The 20,031-nt window shown below is 44.4% G+C and overlaps 1 protein-coding gene across 11 annotated transcripts in view; it reads left to right on the top strand.

The window, feature by feature from the left end:
• Positions 1–20,031, top strand: part of CCPG1 (cell cycle progression 1) — a 98,569-nt gene that overhangs the window by 37,653 nt on the left and 40,885 nt on the right. For 8 of the 11 annotated variants that reach the window (XM_075897281.1, XM_075897279.1, XM_075897278.1 and 5 more), the window contains exons 3-6: positions 8,357–8,474; positions 11,118–11,197; positions 11,399–11,606; positions 15,451–15,546. In XM_075897281.1, the coding sequence (XP_075753396.1) occupies positions 8,357–8,474; positions 11,118–11,197; positions 11,399–11,606; positions 15,451–15,546 (502 nt within the window). The remainder of the gene's footprint in view (positions 1–8,356; positions 8,475–11,117; positions 11,198–11,398; positions 11,607–15,450; positions 15,547–20,031) is intronic. The other 3 variants (XM_075897285.1, XM_075897283.1, XM_075897284.1) reach the window with 1 other exon arrangement.

The raw sequence follows: 20,031 nt of genomic DNA, 5'->3' as shown, positions 1-20,031 counted from the left end.
TGATCAGGATTGGATGGCTTTTCATTTTCCCTGGATTTTTCAGGGGCTGGCAGAGCGGTAGCCAATCTAAACCTAAACAGTGGAACTTCAGTAGGAGTTGGTAGGTGGAACTTTGGGGGGGGGGGATTTCTTCCTTTCCCTTTCTATTTTTATGGGATTAGGATCTAGGAAGCGAAGACAGCAGTGGCTACTGTGACAGCAGTAAAAGTGACCCGAGAAAGAGAAGAGACAAGGAAGATGGTTGGATACAGAAGCTGTTGGATGTTCTTCCATGTTGGGGGAGCATCTGATGGAGCTATTTATGTTTGAAATGTTGCTAAATAGAGCTCATGGCAGAGAAATATTAGACAGTCAACTCAAAACTATAGTGGAATTCATATGGGCATTTGAAGGTATATGATGTAAGAGTAGGGTTGCCAGGTAGACCCTGCCAAAAAAACGGACACACTTGATCATGGGCTGGGGGGGGGGGGGGGGAGGGAGTCCGGGGGCCGCCGGGCTAGCCGGGAGGAAGGTGGGGACAGGGCGTGGGGCTGGCCAGGAGGAATGGGGGAGGAAGGGGGGCCGGGAAGCAGAGCTGGGGAGGGTCTGGGGCACAGGGCTGGACAGGAGGAAGGGTGGGAAGTGGAGCTTGCCGGGGGGGAAGGGTGCAGCCACTGGCCACAGCCAGAGTCTAAGGGGCCGCGCCCCTGGCAGGCACTCCCTTGAGTTGCTCATAGAAGCTGGGTGGGGGCGGGGCGAGGGGCTGGGAGTCACTCCCCCCACCTAGCTTCTGCACATAGCCAGAGGCTCCCAGCTGGGAGGCAGGGCTGCGATTGATGCTGGGAGCCTCTGGTTGTGTGCAAAAGTCGGGCGGGAGGAGTGGCTGGGAGTCCCAGTCCCCGGCTTTTGCACATGACCAGAGGCTTCTAGTGCCAGTCGTAGCCCCGCCTCCCAGTCACGCCCCCGCCAGGATTCTGTCCGGCACCCAGCTGGGAATTCAGAAAATACCGAACATTGCACATGTCCGGTATTTTCTGAATTTTTCTACCGGACAGATGGTGCAAATACCGGACTGTCCAGTAGAAAACCGGACACCTGGCAACACTACGTATTTTGATCTGTGGAAGAATGTGATCATGAGGACAAAACAAAGGAAGAAAACTAGTTGGATAACAGGTTTGCTATACAGGGGAAAGAGGAGAAGAAACAGGTACAAGATGAGATGGTGAGGAAAAAAAGATGGGAAGACAGTGCTGGCAGAAGAGAGGAAGAGATGGGAGGTTAAGTAGGAAATATGGATGATGAACAGGGGACTGCGAGAGAGAACATAAGACAGATTCATACCAGCACCAGCAGGGGACTTTGTGCTCAGAAGAATTGACCAGCCTGTCTACAGACTAAGTCCAGAGAACAGAGGAGTTGACTTCTTTCCAGAGGACTAATTACTGTATCAGAAAATGCTTAGTATTGTCTCCTCTCTATATTATCTGTTTTCTTAAGTTAGAGGGCTACTTAGAGGTCTATTGTTTTCTCCTGAATGGTCATTTGGCTTTTAATAAATTGAATGAGTGGCATGTATCTGCGAAACCTTTGAGATTAGAACAAGTGATTTATTTTTAGACAACAGAAAAAAGAAAAAACCCACAAAACAGTTGCTAAACTACAAAAATAGATTACTTAGTTTTAAGAAGGCTTCAAAATTTGTACTAACCTTATAACTGAATTGTACAGATTTATTCTTTATTCAAAAAGTATTTAATGTGAATGGGGTATTTTTAGACATCTAATCTCCTTAAAGCTCGTGATTAATATAAGCACTCTTTAAAAATAAAAACAAACCTGTTTGCTTAACTCTTGGAGGAGGGAGTAGTGGGGGAATGATCATAGAGTATTACTGTTGCTGTAATCTCACACCTGTTGGTGCAAATATAGCCAACTCTGTCTGTTTACAAAATGGGAGTTGGTCTTGATCCAGGATGAGTTAGTGTTTTCAGTTAGGCTCTATTTTTCCAACAATCTTACATGAGTTTGCTCAATATGTTGTTGTTGTTTTTCTTTCATTATGAAGATCCACTGCCAACACAGTTTGATTAATTAAACAAGATTGTCAACCATATTGCAGACTTCTATTCCTAGCAATTTTCTGGCCTTCTATATCATCTTCTCCATTTAGCTGTAAAATAGTCAGAGACATGCAGCCAAGGCATCTTTGTTTTTCTGGATTAAAGAGAGAAATCCAAGTTAGTTTTTAAAAGCTACTCTGCAGTCCAGTATTGTTGATTTGTTCTGTGTTATACATCGTGATGTCTGTGTAGAAAGCCACTAAAATATTCCAAGGAAAAAAATCAGTTTGCAGTAGCACTGTAAACACTTGTTAGAAGTCGGCAGCTACACTCTCTGAAGATTTCAATGAACATAAAATATGCTTCATCCCTTACAGCTCCTACCTATCAATTGGGCTAAAGATTCGATCCTTCTGTAGCAATATAAGGCACTGGTGGCCTATGTAGAGGTCAATATGGGTGTGTCTAGACTACAGGGTTTTGTCGACAAAAGTGGACTTTTGTCGACAACGCTATACCTGCGTCCACACTGCCTTTGAGTTATGTCGACAAAACTCAGCAGTTTTGTCGACGTATGTAAACCTCATTCTGCGAGGAATAACGCCTTCTGTCGACAGAGTTCTGTCGATAGAAGGCATTATTGTATCTACACTGTCCTTTGCATCCGCACTGTTATGTCGACAAAGTGGCTTGCTTTGTCGACAGAACTGGATGTAGTCTAGACCAGTGGTCCCCAACGCAGTGCCCGCGGGCGCCATGGCGCCCGCTGGGGCATTTGTGCGTGCCCACCGACAACCTGTGCCACCCCCAGCGTGCGGCGCACGGGAGGCCCCGGCCCCAGGTGCGCGACACGCACCGGTGCACGGCGCTCGGGCGGCCCCAGCCCCGGGGCACATGCGGGTGCTAGGGCGCTCGGCGCTCGAGTGGCGCCGGCCCCGGTGCAGCAGCACAAAGTGCTCAGGCGGCCTCAGACCCGGCCATGGGACACATGCCAGCGCTGGCGCCGGGTGCAAGGGCATCCCCGTCCCCTGGCATGCCCCTGGATGCGCGGCCCCGCCCCTGGGTGCCCGGCGCGTGAGTGGCCCCACCACCCGGGTGCCCGGGAGCCTCTAAAGGTTGGGGACCACTGGTCTAGACGCTCTTTGTCGACAAAACTTCTGTCGACAAAACCCTGTAGTCTAGACATACCCAATGGTTCCAAATGATGGGCTTTTTTAAATTTGTATTTTAAAAATCATAACATTTAAAAAATCATAATTTAGCCTGTTGTACATATGGATTATGATGCAGGAGTGTGCAGAGGATTTGGATTGTGACCTGGGGAGGGAGTTGGGGTGTGGCAGGGTCAGGGGCGCTAGAGGCAGCCTTTGGCTGAGAGGCACTTACCTAAGCATCTCCTGGCCAGCAGCTCTACAGCACCCCAAGGCAGGCTGTGCTCCCTGACTGCTCCAGCCCCAGATTAAGGATGTTAAAATGTGGTTAATTTTAGTTGAGGCACTTCCCCATTCCAGCTGACTCGGGGCTCAACGACAGCTGCCCCTTTGAATTGTGTGCAGGCAGCGTTTGAACGGGGCAGCCCGCTGCACAACTGACCCTGGGCTTCCCTGCCTCCCTTCTGAATCACGCAAAGGCTGCAGTTTCAAAGGGGCAGCTGCTGCACAGCTGATTCCAGGATCAGCTGTGTGGTGGGCTGCCCCTTTAAAACGCCGGCTCCGCATGATTCAGAGAGCAGCTGTGGAGCCCGGGCTCCCCGTGGCATTTCCCCAGGACTCGGAATCAGCTGGGGAGTCCGTGTGGAACCCAGGGTCAGCTGGAGACTCTGCGGCTGATCCCGGGTTCTGGGGAAATGCCACAGGGAGCCCGGGATCAGCTGGGAGTTCCCAGCTGACCCAAGGCTCCAGGGCTGCCCCTCTGAATACCCGCAGAGGCAGCGTTTTAAAGGGGCAGCCCACCGCACAGCTGATCCCAGGATCAGCTGTACAGCTGCCACTTTGAAGTACCCCTCCGCCCTTGCTGCCTCAATTTCATAGTTGACTAGTCGACATTACTATCCGACTAGTCTTTAACATCCTACTCCAGATCATGTAAAACTGCAGGCTACTCACTCTGTGTGGCTCTCAGCTATGGGAGGGCGAGAGGCTTGCGCTGCCTCTGTTAGTTAGGCCAATCTCTCAGCTCCTATTGGCTGTTTCCAGCCAATAGGCACTCAGAGATTGGCTGGAGTCAGTTCCTATTGGTTGGTTATTTCTAGCCAATAGGAGCTGAAGATTGGGCTGGGAACAGGGAGATCGCACAACGTCACAGCTGTGTGCCTGAGGGTACTGGCAGGGTGGTCTGCGACCGGATCCAGTGGCTTATCGGGCTGGATCCACCCCGCAATATGTATCTTGCCCATTCCTGAGATACCCATTAGTTTTCATTATCAGATATCATAGGGAATATTCCTAGATAAGAAACTGATCATCCTTTTAGGGTAAAAATATATTTTAAACATTTTGATATATGCCTGCAAGTGTTCATTGTGAAATATAAGAGAGCCTTATGGTACAGTACTAATAAGTTATGCTTTTTGAAATACTGTTAAGTTATTAACATCATCAAGTTTTTGAAAATGTTGCTTTCATTATATACATTTTCTGAGTGTTAATGTGTGTAGCTTGACTTACTGTTGGGCCTTTAAAGTTTTAAGCATACCGCACCCCTCAACCTCATTTTGTTGGAAGCAAAAGGGATCCAGAATAAGATACCTACATTAATGAAGACTATATATTTAATCTCTCTACAACTGTTTTATTTTGGAAAATAAGGTTGATATGTTAAAAGTCTCAGGGGGTAGCCATGTTAGTCTGTAACTTAAAAAAATGAGCTTTTGTGGGCAAAATCCACGTCTTCAAATGAGACTCATCTCAAAAAAAGATCTATTGGCATTGGTTAGGGATTTGGGACAGGTGCCATATGAAAAGAGATTAAAAAGACTAGGACTATTCAGCTTAGAAAAGAGGAGACTAAGGGTGGATATGATTGAGGTCTATACAATTGGCAGGTATGGAGAAAGTGAATAAAAAATGTTATTTGTTCCTCTAACATAAGAACTAGGGGATCGCAAGATGAAATTAATAGGTAGCAGGTTTAAAACAAACAAAAGAAAGTTATTTTAATGCTGCCCATAGTCAGCCTGTGGAACTCCTTGCCAGAAGATGTTGTGAAGATCAAGACTTTTAACAGGGTTCGAAAAAGAACTAGATATATTCATGGAGGTTAGGTCCATTAGTACTTATTAGCCAGAATGGGTAAGACTGGTGTCCTTAGCCCACGGTTGGGCAATAATTTTTGATGCGGGAGGGGGGGGACACTCCAAGATTTTAGAAAGTGGTCAAGGGCTGCACTCTTCCATGGCATTAATGGAGTAGGTGCGGAGTCTGGGATGGAGGTTGGGTGCAGAAGGGAGCTTGGGGTAAGGGATTGGGGAGCAGGAGGGAGAATGGAGTCTGGGTGAAGGAAGCATTTGTGACCTAGGGCAGGGAACTAGGGTGTAGGGTTTTAAGATGTGACCTAGGATAAGAGGGGTTATGTGATCTTGGGCAGGAGAGTGGGGTGCCAGATCTGGGAGGGGGTATGGGTGAATGTGTAGTAGCGGGGCAGGAGTGGGAGACAGAGGGTTGGGGAAGGGAGGAGTTAGTGTGCCAGAGGCAGGTTCTGGACAGGAGACTTACCAGCCTGCCTGTATAAAGGACAGGAGGAGTGCTGACCAGCACCCTGTGACTAAGGGGTTAAACTCAGGTAGCCAGAAGTACCAATGGGCATGCAGTGCTGAAATTTGAATTGTATAAGATTCCTTGCCTGCTTTCTTTGTGGGGAGAGAAAAAGCAGGAGTTGAGAGAGAGAGAATGATTTGAACCCAGGCAGGACTACCATGCCTCCAGTATTCTGGGGGCATAGAAGTGGACTGAACCTGGAAAAGATTGGAAGTAAGTAAAGGGAAAAAAGTGAATCTAGTCGCGATCAAGGTACTGTCTTTATTTTGTGGTTTGGTTTGAACTGCTCTGTGTGGAGCTGTGCCTCCCCGTCCCATGTACCATCTAAGCATTTTCTCTGTGTTTTTAATTTGTTTTCCTTAGGTGCTCTGTAACATCTAGCAACCAGGTATGCTTTATCAAGTATACCTTTTGTTTTGTAATAAAAATCACTATTTTTAAGGTGGTGATTTGATTCTTGTGTTCTGGAAGGTACAGGAGGTCTGTTTGGCTACATCTAGACTGCAGAGTTAAATAAAAAAGATACTCAGTTTTTTCTGTGGTGGAACTGCAAATGAGGTTTTGGGGGGGCAGGAGGTTGGAGTGGGGTGCAGATCTGGGTGGGAGTTAGAGTATGGGAGGGAACTCAGGGCGGAGGCAGTGGCTTGGAGTGTAGGAGGTTGGGGTGGGTTTGACCCAGAACGGTGTGTTAGTCTCTAAGGTGCTACAGTACTCGTTTGTTTGTTTTTAAAGTTGGATATTTTGACTGGCTCCAGAAAACTAAAGGGTACAGTTACAGTATGCAAATTGCATATTGTTTTCTTATGGTTTTTTTGAAAGAGGCTTTTCTGAAATTTGGCGCATCTACACAAGCTGGTGGACGATCAGATGAACTGGTGTGACAGTGCCATCGAGGGACTTGGCTCTGGGGCACCACCACCGCACATACAGACCCTCCCAGCGCCCCCTGCCCTCAGGAGTGAGACCGGAAGAGAGCCGACACCCCATTCTCCACCTCCTGAGCCTGCTGGTCCCTGCCCTGAGGCCAGGTGGGAGCCATCATCCCCTAGAGGGGGACAGGCTCTTGCCCCATTCCCCACCTCCTGAGCACATCTACACAGTGCCAAATTTCAGAAAAACCTGCTTTTTCGACACATCCCTTATGCCTCATAGAATTAAGTTTACAGGGATGGCAAAAGAGTATGTCCGTTTTCCCGATAATTCTTCTGGAAAAGCAGATGCGTTCCTTGGACACAGCATTGCTTTTCCGGGATACGTCTGGTATCCCGGTAAAGCACTGCAGTCTAGACATAGCCTCAGTGTGTAGCTGCATGCCTTAGATTGAGAGGTCAGCTACTGGAGACTGCAGCTTGTTTTTCTCTTTTCTTTTTTCAAGCTCTCTTGTAGCAGAAGAGCTTGTGGTAAGCTGGGGGTGGGTTCAAGTATTCGCCCCCTGTTTTAGGGATAAAAATCACTTGATGGTGGCAGCACCTCCCCAAAATCTGTGTATTGTGATTCTGGGGAGAGTTTTTATAACCAGTATCTGTAGTCACAAAGTATATTTAAAGTGTTTGTGGGCCCCCTCCTTCTGCACTCGCCGTGCCAGAGTGGGGAATGGCCATGACATTGCAGAGCTAAAGGCTTGCAGAGCTTAAAATGTTTCTGCCTGCTCGTCCATGTGCTTGAGTAACTGAGCAGGAGGGTTGAGCTTTGTGGCTGCCTGTTGTTCAAATAGGCAGCCCTCATTGTCCAGTTTCTGTCTAGAAACCAGCCGATGGGATTGTGCTGGGCGTGGGAGCGGCATCTGCATCTTCCCTCCTCCCCTCCGGATTCAAAGAGAAAGTGCTGGACAGCCACATTCCTGAGCAGCGTATGGGGTTGCGGGGCAAGTTGGGGAGCCTGCCATGGGCTCCCCACTGTCTCTGTGAGCTGGATCGGGTGGCTTGGAGGGCTTGATCTGGTCTGCAGGCCGTATTTTGCCCAGGCCTGCCTTAGCCTCTGTTTGTTAGGGGCTGGAAATGGGTTACAGGAGTGGGGTCACTTGATGATTACCTGTTTTTGTACACTCCCCTCTGGCATTTGCCACTGTTGGAAGACAGGATACTGAACTAGATGGTAGATGGACCTTTGGTTTGACCCAGAATGGTGTGTTAGTCTCTGAGGTGCTACAGTACTTGTTTATTTTTTAAGGTTGGATATTTTGACTGGCTGCAGAAAACTAAAGGGTACAGTTATCTGTTCTGAACAGCTAGGTGATAAGACCAATTGTTGATATTTATAAGCATCATGGTTTCTTTTTCTGCATTTCTTTTGCTTCTCTTATTCATAGTTATTTTAAGTCTCATCCTTTAACATAATTTCCTTTTGGTAATTAGTACATTTTCTAGTGCTTTTACATTTTTTTTCTTTCACCCTCTGTACTGTAACACTTTGTTCAGTATTAGAGATTATCAGTTTGGTCAGTTGTTTTTGTTCATTATTGTTGTTCATGTTGTTTTCTCTGTAATGCTTTTCAAGTCCTTTAAAATTAAAAGGCTGTTACATCAGTAAATATAATGTAAGCTTTCTGTTCTTCAGGGTTCTGATATAGAGACAGTGATCTCTGAAAATGGAGAAACAAATAATAATCTTGAGTTTGCTTCAGAAGAATATGCTACCTTGGTGGAAGAAGAAGAGCAACCCTTTGATCAGAGAGGTAAGATATTAAAACCATAACTACTCTACAAAATATGCAAGATTTCAGTTGTAGTGATTAGTTTTGTCCAAGATGCTCTCTATATACATAATAATAAAGACAAGTACATTGTATAGGCCTCTGTTACATTACTACATTATCAGTGTTTTAGACAGCTTTCAGTAAATACTATTACAAATGTATTCCTTCTTAACTTGAGTATGGGAGTGAAGTAATTAGCATGGTGTATATCACTAAAACATTACTTTTGGCTGTTCTACCTGCCTCCCTCTCGCCAAGCTTCTGCAAGCACTGGAAACTCCATCCATGCACTTGCAGGCTCCGTCCCCACAGCTGCCATTGGCTAGGAATTGTGGCTAGTGGGGAGTTGTGGGGGACGGTGCCTGCTGGGCAGTGTGAAGAGCCACCTGCCATCTCCCTTCTTCCTTGGACCCTTCACCACCAAAGTAGAGCTGCCCCTAGTAAGTGCCCTGCACCCCAATCCACTGCCTCCTCCCTGAGTTCCCTTCCATACTCTAACTCCCACCCAGACCCACAACCCACCCCAGCCTCCTGCCCTGAATTCCCTCCTGCCCCCCAAAACCTCATTTCCAGCCCCAGAGTCTGAACCCCAGTCTGAGTCCTAATCCTCATCCCTGCACCAAACCCCTTGCATGAACACACAGCCTTCTCCCACACTCTGAATCATTCACTTTTGGACTCATCTAGGAGGCTCCAGAAAATCTAATAGCCCCAGACCCCCAGAAAAGTTGAACTGGCCCTGGAAACAGAAACACAGAAAGGTGAAGTGACTTACTTAAGGTCACACAGCAGACCAGTGCAGAACTGGGAATAAAACACAGATCTGCTAAGTTCCAGTTCAGTGCTTTGTCCCCTGGACCCCTCTGCCTCTCAGTGGAAACTGTTAGAGATAATGGAGCAAATCTTCCAAAATGCGTATTTGTGACTACTCAGTTTTAAATACCCTGTCCTAATTTATCAACTTTGGCAGGGTTTCCACATAGATAAAGTAGGGATGCAAAATTTTGTTTGTTTAGTTAACTGGTTAAACATTAACTGGTTTAACGGGCGGGGGGGGGGGGGGGGAGGAAGGGGCCCCCGGCTCACCAGGGCTGGGCAGGTGCTGTTTCAGCCCAGCTGCTGTCCCCCTCTCATTGCTCTTCCGTCCCCACCCATGCAAAGCTGCTGCTGAATTGGGCCCCTCTCCCCACCTCCTACATGAGGCTGCCAGCTGGCTGTGTGGAGGGGGCAGTCTGTTCCCAGTTATTGGTTAATCATTACCTGGTAAGCATCACCTGTTAAGGATGATGCTTATCAGGTAACCAGTTAACTGTTCACATCTCTTAATATAAAGTACTAGTTTACCTGGTGTTGTTCGGGACCTTAACTCATATAAGTTTTGTTTTTCTTCATTTAAATCATTGCTCTGGGGTGAGGCTGGGGATAAGAGGTTCAGTATGCAGGCTGTGCCCAGGAAAGAGGACAATCCCAGCCATCTCTAACCACAGCAGCTTGGGCCCAGGTGCAAAGTACCTGTCCATGGCCACTGCAGAGGGCACAGCCAGGCGAAGACTGCATGTCCCCCAGCTGGGGGGACAGACAGACATAGTCTCTGAAATTATATAGTAGATAACTGTCCCTTTCTCCATACCTGCCCCTTGTTGGCCCAATGGCATTGTAGCTTTTCCAGTCCCCAGGTCTGGCCCCTTGCTGCTGTGGTCATTATACAGTATAACTGTCCCTCCTGCCAGACCCCTCCCTTTCCATGTTATGAGAAACAGTCAAATTCTAGCCACATTCCATTGTCTTAGTGCAACAAAACACTTACCTTTCTTTAAATTTCAGTGAGAGGAAACTGAATACCAAATTTGGTGGTCCTAGCTTTTACTGTTTAGGAGTTCTTGAACAAACAGACTCACAGATGGAGAGACAGCCAGATGCACATTTCTAAAATTTATAGTAAGATGATGTGAAAACCTCAACATGTGTGCATGTATTATTGAGTGCATAAATTTGGGCATGCACATTTTTTTGAAGTTAGCTTCATAATATAAGTTGGAAAAATGATATTTACCCTATTTAAACTTTTTAGAAAAAATAGATTGAATAGGAGACATATTTTTTTCTGATATCAATTGTGAAGCAAAAAATGGTCATGGTAAGTTTTATGAAACGGGTTTAATGGTAAGATGATTCACTCAGTTAATGCAAAATCCCTGATGGTAAAGTACAATACATTTTTGACTTAATGTTCAGGAATATATTATTCAAAGCATGGTCACATCCTCAACATTTTGAAAAGTCCTTGGATTATACAGATTTGCCAGTGTTCCATCATTATGCCTGGATAACTGAGGGCATACTGTTGAAATTAATCTTACGTGTATATTTAGGGTGTTGGTTGTTTCTACTATGATCAATGCAATTAATTTCTAAATAAAAGCATCCTCACGTCATCATATGCCAGTGAGGAAGTATTTGGATTCTGCTATTTTTTGGGAAAGTATTGAATAATTAAGTTTAATACATTTGAATAATGTTTATTTAGGAATCATTTGACTTTTAAATTGCTTAATGTTACTGAAGAAAAGTGGAGTCCATGTTCTTACTCCCACATTAATTGCATTTTTCTTTGTACTACAGCTGTATGCAGCAAAGATGATGTGGTCTCAATGGTAGAAACTACTCATGCTGCCTTGGAGGAAACCCAGGCAGTCCCTGAGGTATATTATATATATATATTGTACAGCTCAAAGACCTATTTGAACTCCAATTGACAATGCCAAGTAACATTTTTAAGACACAAAATTAAATATGTTATTGTTAATGCTTTAGAGACAAAAGAGGAACTACTTTCTGGTTTTAAAATGCTCTATTTTCTGTATGTCTGTTGAAATAACATTTTTATATTACTGACTTTTTAGGCAAAGAATGAAAAATTGCCTGATCACAGTTCCTGTATTGGGGCTATTAGTGATGATTCTGACATTGTTACCCTTGAAACACCTAAAGTAGAAGAAATTGGAATGCAGGAGGAAGTTGCAGTTGTTGATGAAGAAGCTCAAGTTTCAGATGATTTTAACATGGGTTCCTCTTCCAGCAGCCAATACACATTCTGTCAACCAGAAACTGGTAAGAGGAGTTAACTACTAAGAAGCTATGTACAAATGATACAAAAAAGGAGGCAGGGCTGGGATCTCCTTTTGTAACTAAATTATGGGAGCCTTATTTCCTGCCTACATAGTTCTCTTCGGGAAACCTCTCACTCTATTCGAAAACATATCTCAAATGTCTGCAGATTTCACACTCTTGATAATGTATTTCTCAAACTTTGCGCTACCTTAAGCTTTATGGTACTTTTCTGAGGTTGTGGTAAATTGGAACCATTTATCAGACTGTGAAATCATGCTGCCTGACATACAAAATATATTACTGATGTGTTTCAGAGGATGTATGTGATTTTTTTTTTAACTTTCACGTTTCAGATACTTCTTTTTGGAAATGTGTTGATTTGCCAAAGAGCTGAAATAGATGGAATTAGATCACAGTAGCCAATTAAGTATCATATATTGATGTTTGGGCTAAAGAAGACTAACAACGTCATCCACAAATGGACTCTCTTGCCCCCTCATACTACATTATAAATAATATCTAGCAGAATAGTTGAAGCTCTTACAAGTTTGTACAGACATCACAGAGTATGATATATAGGAAGAGGGGTAGGAAATACAGCAAAGTTTGGAGCTTTTACATTTATCTTCTCACTTATTACCTTTCTCTCTAGTTTTATGTGCTTCCTCCTCCTCCTTATTCCATTATTCTACTTGCTTTTATTCCATTCTCTTATTTCCTCTTCTCTTACTCATTCCCTTTCAGACCACTCATTTATACTGCTTCTAAGCTAGGGTTGCCACCTTTCTAATCACACACAAAAGCAAACATCCTTGCCCTTCCTGTACCCCAAGGTCCCACTCCCTGCCCTGTTCTTTCTCTAAGGTTCCACCCTTACTCACTCCTTCCTCCCCACCTCCACTGCTTATTCTCTCCCACGTTCACTCACTTTCACCATGCTGGGGCAGGAGGTTGGGTGCAGGAGGGGCTGAGGGCTCTAGGGTAGGGCTGAGCATGGGGAGTTTGAGATACAGGAAGGGGCTCCAGGCTGGAACTGTGGGGCCAGTGCTTGGGGTGGGAACAGCATGTGGAGCTCAGGTGGCAAACCCTGCGCCTAGAAGCCAGACATACCAACTGCTTCTGGGAGCAGAGGTGTAGCGAGGGTGTTATGCGCCCAGGGGCAAAGGAAAAATTTGCACGCCTCCCCCCCTCCTGCCATATGGCACGGCCCTGAACTTGGTGCACAGCTGAGGGGAACTTATATTACATCTTCCCCCATCCCTTACAGTTTGGGGCTGGGCTCCCACATGCACTAACTCTTCAGAGGAGATGGAGGAGGGTCAAGCTCGGAGCAGAGAGGAAGGGAGGAGACTCCAGCTGCCGGTGGCAGGCGGAGTAGGAGCATGTGAGCTGAAGGGATAACTGGGGGAGCAGAATGGGATTAAATTGGAGCCTCCCTAGCATAGTGCCATGGGGCAACTGACCCCTCTGGCCCCCTCGCTACGCCATTGCCACCCCTCCTGCAGATCTATCGTCTTATGTGTGTGCAAGATCTGTGAGAGCCGTCCCATGAATCTGCAGTTAGTGTCTGTGGCACCAGCTTCTAGGTGGTGTCTCAATGCTGCCACATTCACCTCCAAAGAGGGGGCTTCCTTTCAATGGGCCCATTTCCCAGGGCTCTTTGATCTTTGGTCTGGCTTCCATCCCCTCTCCAATCTTTGCAACTGCCCAGAAGTGCTCACCTTCCGCCTTATCCATTCCCACCTCATTCACCCTACAGGGACAGTCTCTGCCTCACTTGTCCTACAGACTATTCTACCAAGACTTAATACAAAGTTTCCATGTAAAAGGACTCAATACAAAGCTAAAAATTTAAATGAGAGAATGATTAATACAGAGACGTGTTTATATCTGCTGCAGGGAGACACCTCTGCCTGCCTCCATCCCTCTCCCCCCAGAGTCTACAGCCCCATTGCAAAGCGGGGGAGGGAAAGAAAAGAGGCTGAGACCCATCCAATGGGACTGAAGCAGTCATGCGCAAGCCATGCCCGGGAGCCATTCTCCTGTCCATTGCTGGTGCTATGTTGCTTCAGGCAAGCTGAAATGCAATCACTTCTAGGGTGGGCTGGACAGCTGTTTAAAAGCCTGCACAAGGTTTCAGGCAGGGAGCAGAGCGGGATGCCTTCCTGCAGAGCCCCCATCAGAACTACTGTGCCCTCCTGGCTTAGGAAAAGAATAAACAGGAGGATTGGAAATTAACCTGCCCAGTTTCACGTCCCCTACACAGGGGACTGAGCCATCTACATTAGGCCCCAGCTGGAGTATCATGTTCAGTTCTGGGCGCCACATTTCAGGAAACATGGAGAAACTGGAGACAGGCCAGAGAAGATCAACAAAAATGATGAACGTTCTAGAGAACATGAGATATGAGGCAAGGCTGAAGGAATTGGCCTTGTTTACCTTGGAAAAGAGAAGACCGAAAAGGGACATGAGACCAGCTTTCAAGTATCTAAAAGAGTATCAGAAGGAGGAGAAAGAAAAATTGTTCTCCTTGGCCTCTGAGGTTAGGATGAGAAGCAATGGGCTTAAATTGCAGCAAGGGAGGTTTAGGTTGGACATTAGGAAAAACTTCCTGCCTGTCAGGGTGGTTAAACACTGGAATAAATTGCCTAGGGAGATTGTAGAATCTCCATCACTGGAGATATTTAAGACCAGGTTAGATAGACACCTGTCAGGGATGAACTAGGGTAACTCAACTTTGGAAGCCCCAGGGGCCATGCTGATGCTTACAGAACATGTTGAGGGCCTCAACTTAAGTGTGGTTGCATATGCAAGCAAATACATACAAATAGTTTCTCTCACACTGACAGGCATGAATACAAAGATTAAGGTAAGACTACACAACACACACACCCCATTTAAGTCAGCTCTGCTGATATTAATAAAATGCAACATTTACCTGATTTCTACCCATGTGACAGCACTTTTCATGAGCAATGACAGTCCAAGAATTTAACTACTAAAATGCATATCAACAGAAGATCGTTACACTGACTACTTTTTTGTTTTGGCTCCCACTCGCTGGCCGCGTGTTGATCCCCACATAAACCCAAACTGCACTGCGGGGTGCAAACAAACTGGCCGTGGGCAGCATACCAAGTTATTAATAAATACTTGTAAACCTTTACCTTTTCTCTCTGCTGCCATGTCTCCTCTCCTTGCTCCATCATCTCCCCTCATGCCTGCTGCCCCCCAACTACTCACCCTCCTCTGCTATTCTGACTCCTGCCCTTCTCACTGCCCTCAGCCCTCCTGCGACCTGCCCCCATCCACCAGCCCTTCTCTGCCTCCTTCACTACGCCTGTGTCTGGGAGCCATGTGGAGCCGGTGCAGAGCCTGCCTTAGCCTCTGTGATCTGCTGTCTGTGATCTGCTGACTGGACTTTTAGTGACCTGATCAGTGGTGCTGATGAAACCACTAGGTTCCCTTTTTGACCAGGTGTTCCAGTCTAGAAATGGATGTCTGGTAACCTTATTCCAAGTATAGCCCTATTTTAGTAGGAAGATGTAATTTGGTAAGTAATATATGAGAAGGAACAATTTTCAAAAGCACTTATTTTAACTTGGGAGCAGAGTGTGTGTAATGAGTAAGTACATTCATACCGTATTTTTGTGTTTATAAAAGTGTATGAATCACAAGATTGACAAACGGCCCAGTGTCAAAATCTGACTCATTCGTGACTGTCAATAAAAGTGTCATCAAATTTTTAAAATCTTCCACATGATCTGATTTTATTTTCTGTTACCTTGATTTTTTCTTTCATGGATAAGTTCTAAAATGTTTCTTCTGTTTTGATATACAAAAGAAGCTTGGTGGGAGAAGCTGAGGAAGATTCCAGAATGTGTAAGGGGATGGGGTGATGACCTGAAACAGCATGTGTCTGGCAGCCTCTATTTCCAAGGTGGTGTGACTAAATTTGATTAGTTTGTATAAAGTTGACTGCTTGTGCCTAGCATGGAGTGCTTTTATAGTATTAATGCAACTGGATTCGCTCTTACAGTAGCAATGTTCCAAATAGGTGCTCAAAACCTATCTCTTACAAACATTGGCTAAACTATTAGGCTCCTTTAAAAAACAGACTGTACCATAATTTGTAATGAGCATCAATAAAATTTAAAAACAACATTTTAATATATTTGCATAAGCAGTTTGAGTGGCTGCTGTTGGGAGTCCAAATATATCTGTAGCTGCAGAGAGATTTTCTTCCACGTTTATTTTAAATTATTTCAAACAGGACTTCAGTACAGTGCATTAAATTGATTGTGCACCATAGTAAAGTGTATTGAGCATGTTTGCTTTGTTTGGAAAGCCATTTGTAATTCATTAGTTGTTATGAAGAAATTCTACTTTTCTTTATGCCAGTGTTAACACCCAGCATCCAAAGCATTTGCTTGCCTAAACTCTGGTTGAAGTTTTTTGCTGAGAGCAGTCGGGGCATCTAGCTTCTGTAAGTCAGGGACTTAGTGCAAGTATATTTTCGAAGATGCCTTCCAGTATGTGTATATCAGCAAACCTTCCTAATGCAGATGCAGCTTATAGTGGCAAAAAAGGGCTTTTGTCAGTATAGTTTATATTGATTTCCTGTATGAAATAAGGCATAGCCACAAAAGCATTTGTATGGTGGTATAAAACACTAGAGCTTTATCCAGTACAGTACAGAATTGTCACCAAAATCGACTTGTCTTGACGTTACTGCACTGTAAAAAATTTCTAATATAGATCTGGCCTTTATGATTATAACCAGAAGGTGTTATTTAGGATTGTCTCTAAGGATCACGCTTTTTCTTTCATATCCACTATCTTTATGTGGGTATTTTTCAAAATGGCATTATAATGAATCCTTACAACTTTTGTAGGAAGGTGTCATTCTTATTGAGTGTAGTGCTATTGAAAATTTGTAATTAAGTGCTTTTGTTGGCAGGTCAAATACTTTCAAGTCTTACAGCTGTTTCTCCTTTCTTTCTGATTTTTTTTCACACCCTTTTTCTGTAGTGTATGAGAGAACTTCCCTGTGTTGGTTAAGAGTATGTCTACATACAACTAGATACCTGCATTTGTCCTATGCCAGCGGACTTGGGTTTACATAAGAACAGCCATGCTGGGTCAGACCAAAGGTCCATCTAGCCCAGTATCCTGTTTTTCGACAGTGGCCAATACCAGATGCCCCAGAGGGAGGGAACACAACAGGTAATCATCACGTGATCCCTCTCCTGGCATCCATTTCCAGACAAACAGAGGCAAGGGACACCATTCGTACTCATCCTGACTAATAGCCATTGATGGATCTAACCTCCATGAATCTATCTAGCTCTTTTTTGAACCCTGTTAAAGTCCTATCCTTCACCACGTTCTCTGGCAAGCAGTTCCACAGGCCATCCATGCACTGTGTGGAAAAAAACCTTCCTTTTGTTTTTAAACCTGCTACCTATTACTTTCATTTGGTGAGCCCTAATTCTTATGTTAAAGTACATAGCTTTACCTTACTCACTTTTTCCACACCAGTCATGATTTTATAGACCTCTATCTTATTCCCCCTTATTCTCCTCTTTTCTAAGATGAAAAGTCCCAGTCTCTTTAATCTTTCTTCATATGGGAACCCTTTTCAACCCCCCCTTAATTTTTGTTGCCCTTTTCTGAAACTTTTCCAATGCCAGTTTTTTGAGATGAGGTGACCACATCTTTATGCAGTAAGAAAGATGTGGACGTACTATGATTTTATATAGAGGCAATAAGATATATTCTGTCGTATTTTTTATCCCTCTTTTAATGATTCCTAACGTTCTATTTGTTTTTTTGACTGCAACAGCACACTGAGTGGATGTTTTCAGAGAACTATCCACAGTGACTCCAAGATCTCTCTCTTGAATAGTTGTTGCTAAATTAGTTCCCATCATATTGTATGTATAGCTGGGATTATTTTTTCCAATTTGCATTATTTTATATTTATCAACATTAAATTTCATTTGCCATTTTGTTGCCCAATCACTTAGTTTGGTGAGATCTTTTCGAAGCTCTTCACAATCTGCTTTGGTGTTAACCATCTTGAGCCGTTTGGTATCATTTGCAAATTTTGCCAGCTTACTGTTTGTTTGTTTCTCTAGATCATTTATAAATAAGTTGAATAGGATTGATCCCAGGACAGACCTTTGTGGGACCCCACAAGTTACCTCTTTCCACTCTGAAAACTGACCATTTATTCCTGCCCTTTATTTCCTCTTTTAACGAGTTATCAATCCATGAAAGGAACTTCCCTTTTATCCCATGACAATTTACTTAAGAGCCTTTGGTGAGGGACCTTGTCAAAGGCTTTCTGGAAATCTAAGTATACTATATCTACTGCATCCCCCTTGTCCACATGTTTGTTGACACTCTCAAAGACCTCTAGTAAATTAGTAAGGCATGATTTCCCTTCACAGAAATCATGTTGACTTTCCCTCAACAAATTATGTTCATCTATGTGGCTGACAATTTTATTCTTTACTATAGTTTCAACTAATTTGCCCAGTACATAAGAACATAAGAACGGCCGTACTGGGTCAGACCAAAGGTCCATCTAGCCCAGTATCCTGTCTGCCGACAGTGGCCAGCACCAGGTGCCCCAGAGAGGATGGACCGAAGACAATGATCAAGCAATTTGTCTCCTGCCATCCCTCTCCAGCCTCTGACAAACAGAGGCCAAGGACACCATTTTATCCCCTGGCTAATAGCCTTTTATGGACCTAACCTCCATGAATTTATCCAGCTTCTCTTTAAACTCTATTATAGTCCTAGCCTTCACCGCCTCCACTGGCAAGGAGTTCCACAGGTTGACAACACGCTGTGTGAAGAAGAACTTTCTTTTATTAGCTTTAAACCTGCTACCCATTAATTTCATTTGGTGTCCTCTAGTTCTTCTATTATGGGAACTAATAAATAACTTTTCTTTATCAGCCCTCTCCACACCACTCATGATTTTATAGACCTCTATCATATCCCCCCTCAGTCTCCTCTTTTCTAAACTGAAAAGTCCCAGTCTCTTTAGCCTCTCCTCATATGGGACCCGTTCCAAACCCCTAATCATTTTAGTTGCCCTTTTCTGAACCCTTTCCAAGGCCAAAATATCTTTTTTGAGGTGAGACCACATCTGTACACAGTATTCAAGATGTGGGCGTACCATAGTTTTATACAGGGGCAGTAAGATATTCTGGGTCTTATTTTCTATCCCTTTCCTAATAATTCCTAGCATCCTATTTGCCTTTTTGACCACCGCTGCACACTGTGTAGAAGTTTTCAGAGAACTGTCCACGATAACTCCAAGATCTCTTTCCTGATTTGTCATAGACAAATTAGCCCCCATCATACTGTACGTATAGTTGGGGTTATTTTTCCCGATGTGCATTACTTTACACTTATCCACATTAAATTTCATTTGCCATTTTGTTGCCCCATCACTCAGTTTGGTGAGATCTTCTTGGAGTCCCTCACAGTCTGCTTCTGTCTTGACTATCCTAAACAGTTTGGTATCATCTGCAAACTTTACTACGTCACTGCTTACCCCTTTCTCCAGATCATTTATGAATAAGTTGAAAAGGATTGGTCCCAGGACTGACTCTTGGGGTACACCACTAGTTACCCCTCTCCAATCTGAAAATTTACCATTTATTCCTACCCTTTGTTTCCTGTCTTTTAACCAGTTCTCAATCCAAGAAAGGACCTTCCCTCTTATCCCATGGCCTTACACAAGAGCCTTTGGTGAGGGACCTTGTCAAAGGCTTTCTGAAAATCCAAGTATACTATATCTACTGGATCCCCCTTGTCTGCATGCTTGTTAACCCCTTCAAAGAACTCTAATAGATTAGTAAGACCGGATTTCCCTTTACAGAAACCATGTTGACTTTTGTCCAACAAATTATGTTCTTCTGCATGCTTCACAATTTTATTCTTTACTATTGTTTTGACTAATTTGCCCGGTACTGAAGTTAGACTTACCAGTCTGTAATTGCCAGGATCGCCTCTAGAGCCCTTTTTAAATAGTGGTGTCACATTGGCTACCTTCCAGTCATTAGGTACGGAAGCCGATTTAAAGGATAGGTTACAAACCACAGATAATAGCTCAGCAATTTCCCATTTAAGTTCTTTTAGAACCCTTGGATGAATGCCATCCGGTCCCGGAGATTTGTTAACATTAAGTTTTTCTATTTGTTCCAAAACCTCCTCTAATGACACTTTAATCCGGGACAGTTCCTCAGATTCATCACCCACAAAGGACAGTGCAGATTCAGGAATCTCTCCAACGTCCTCAGCCGTGAAGACTGAAGCAAAGAAATCATTTAGTTTCTCCGCAATGGCTTTATCGTCCTTGATTGCTCCTTTTATAGCTCAATCATCTAGGGGACCCACAGGTTTT

The sequence above is a fragment of the Pelodiscus sinensis genome, chromosome 14 (genome assembly GCF_049634645.1).
Source record: "Pelodiscus sinensis isolate JC-2024 chromosome 14, ASM4963464v1, whole genome shotgun sequence".
Lineage (NCBI taxonomy): Eukaryota > Metazoa > Chordata > Testudines > Trionychidae > Pelodiscus > Pelodiscus sinensis.
The sequence above is the reverse complement of the archived record's forward strand: the minus strand, read 5'-3'. Positions and strand labels throughout refer to the sequence as shown.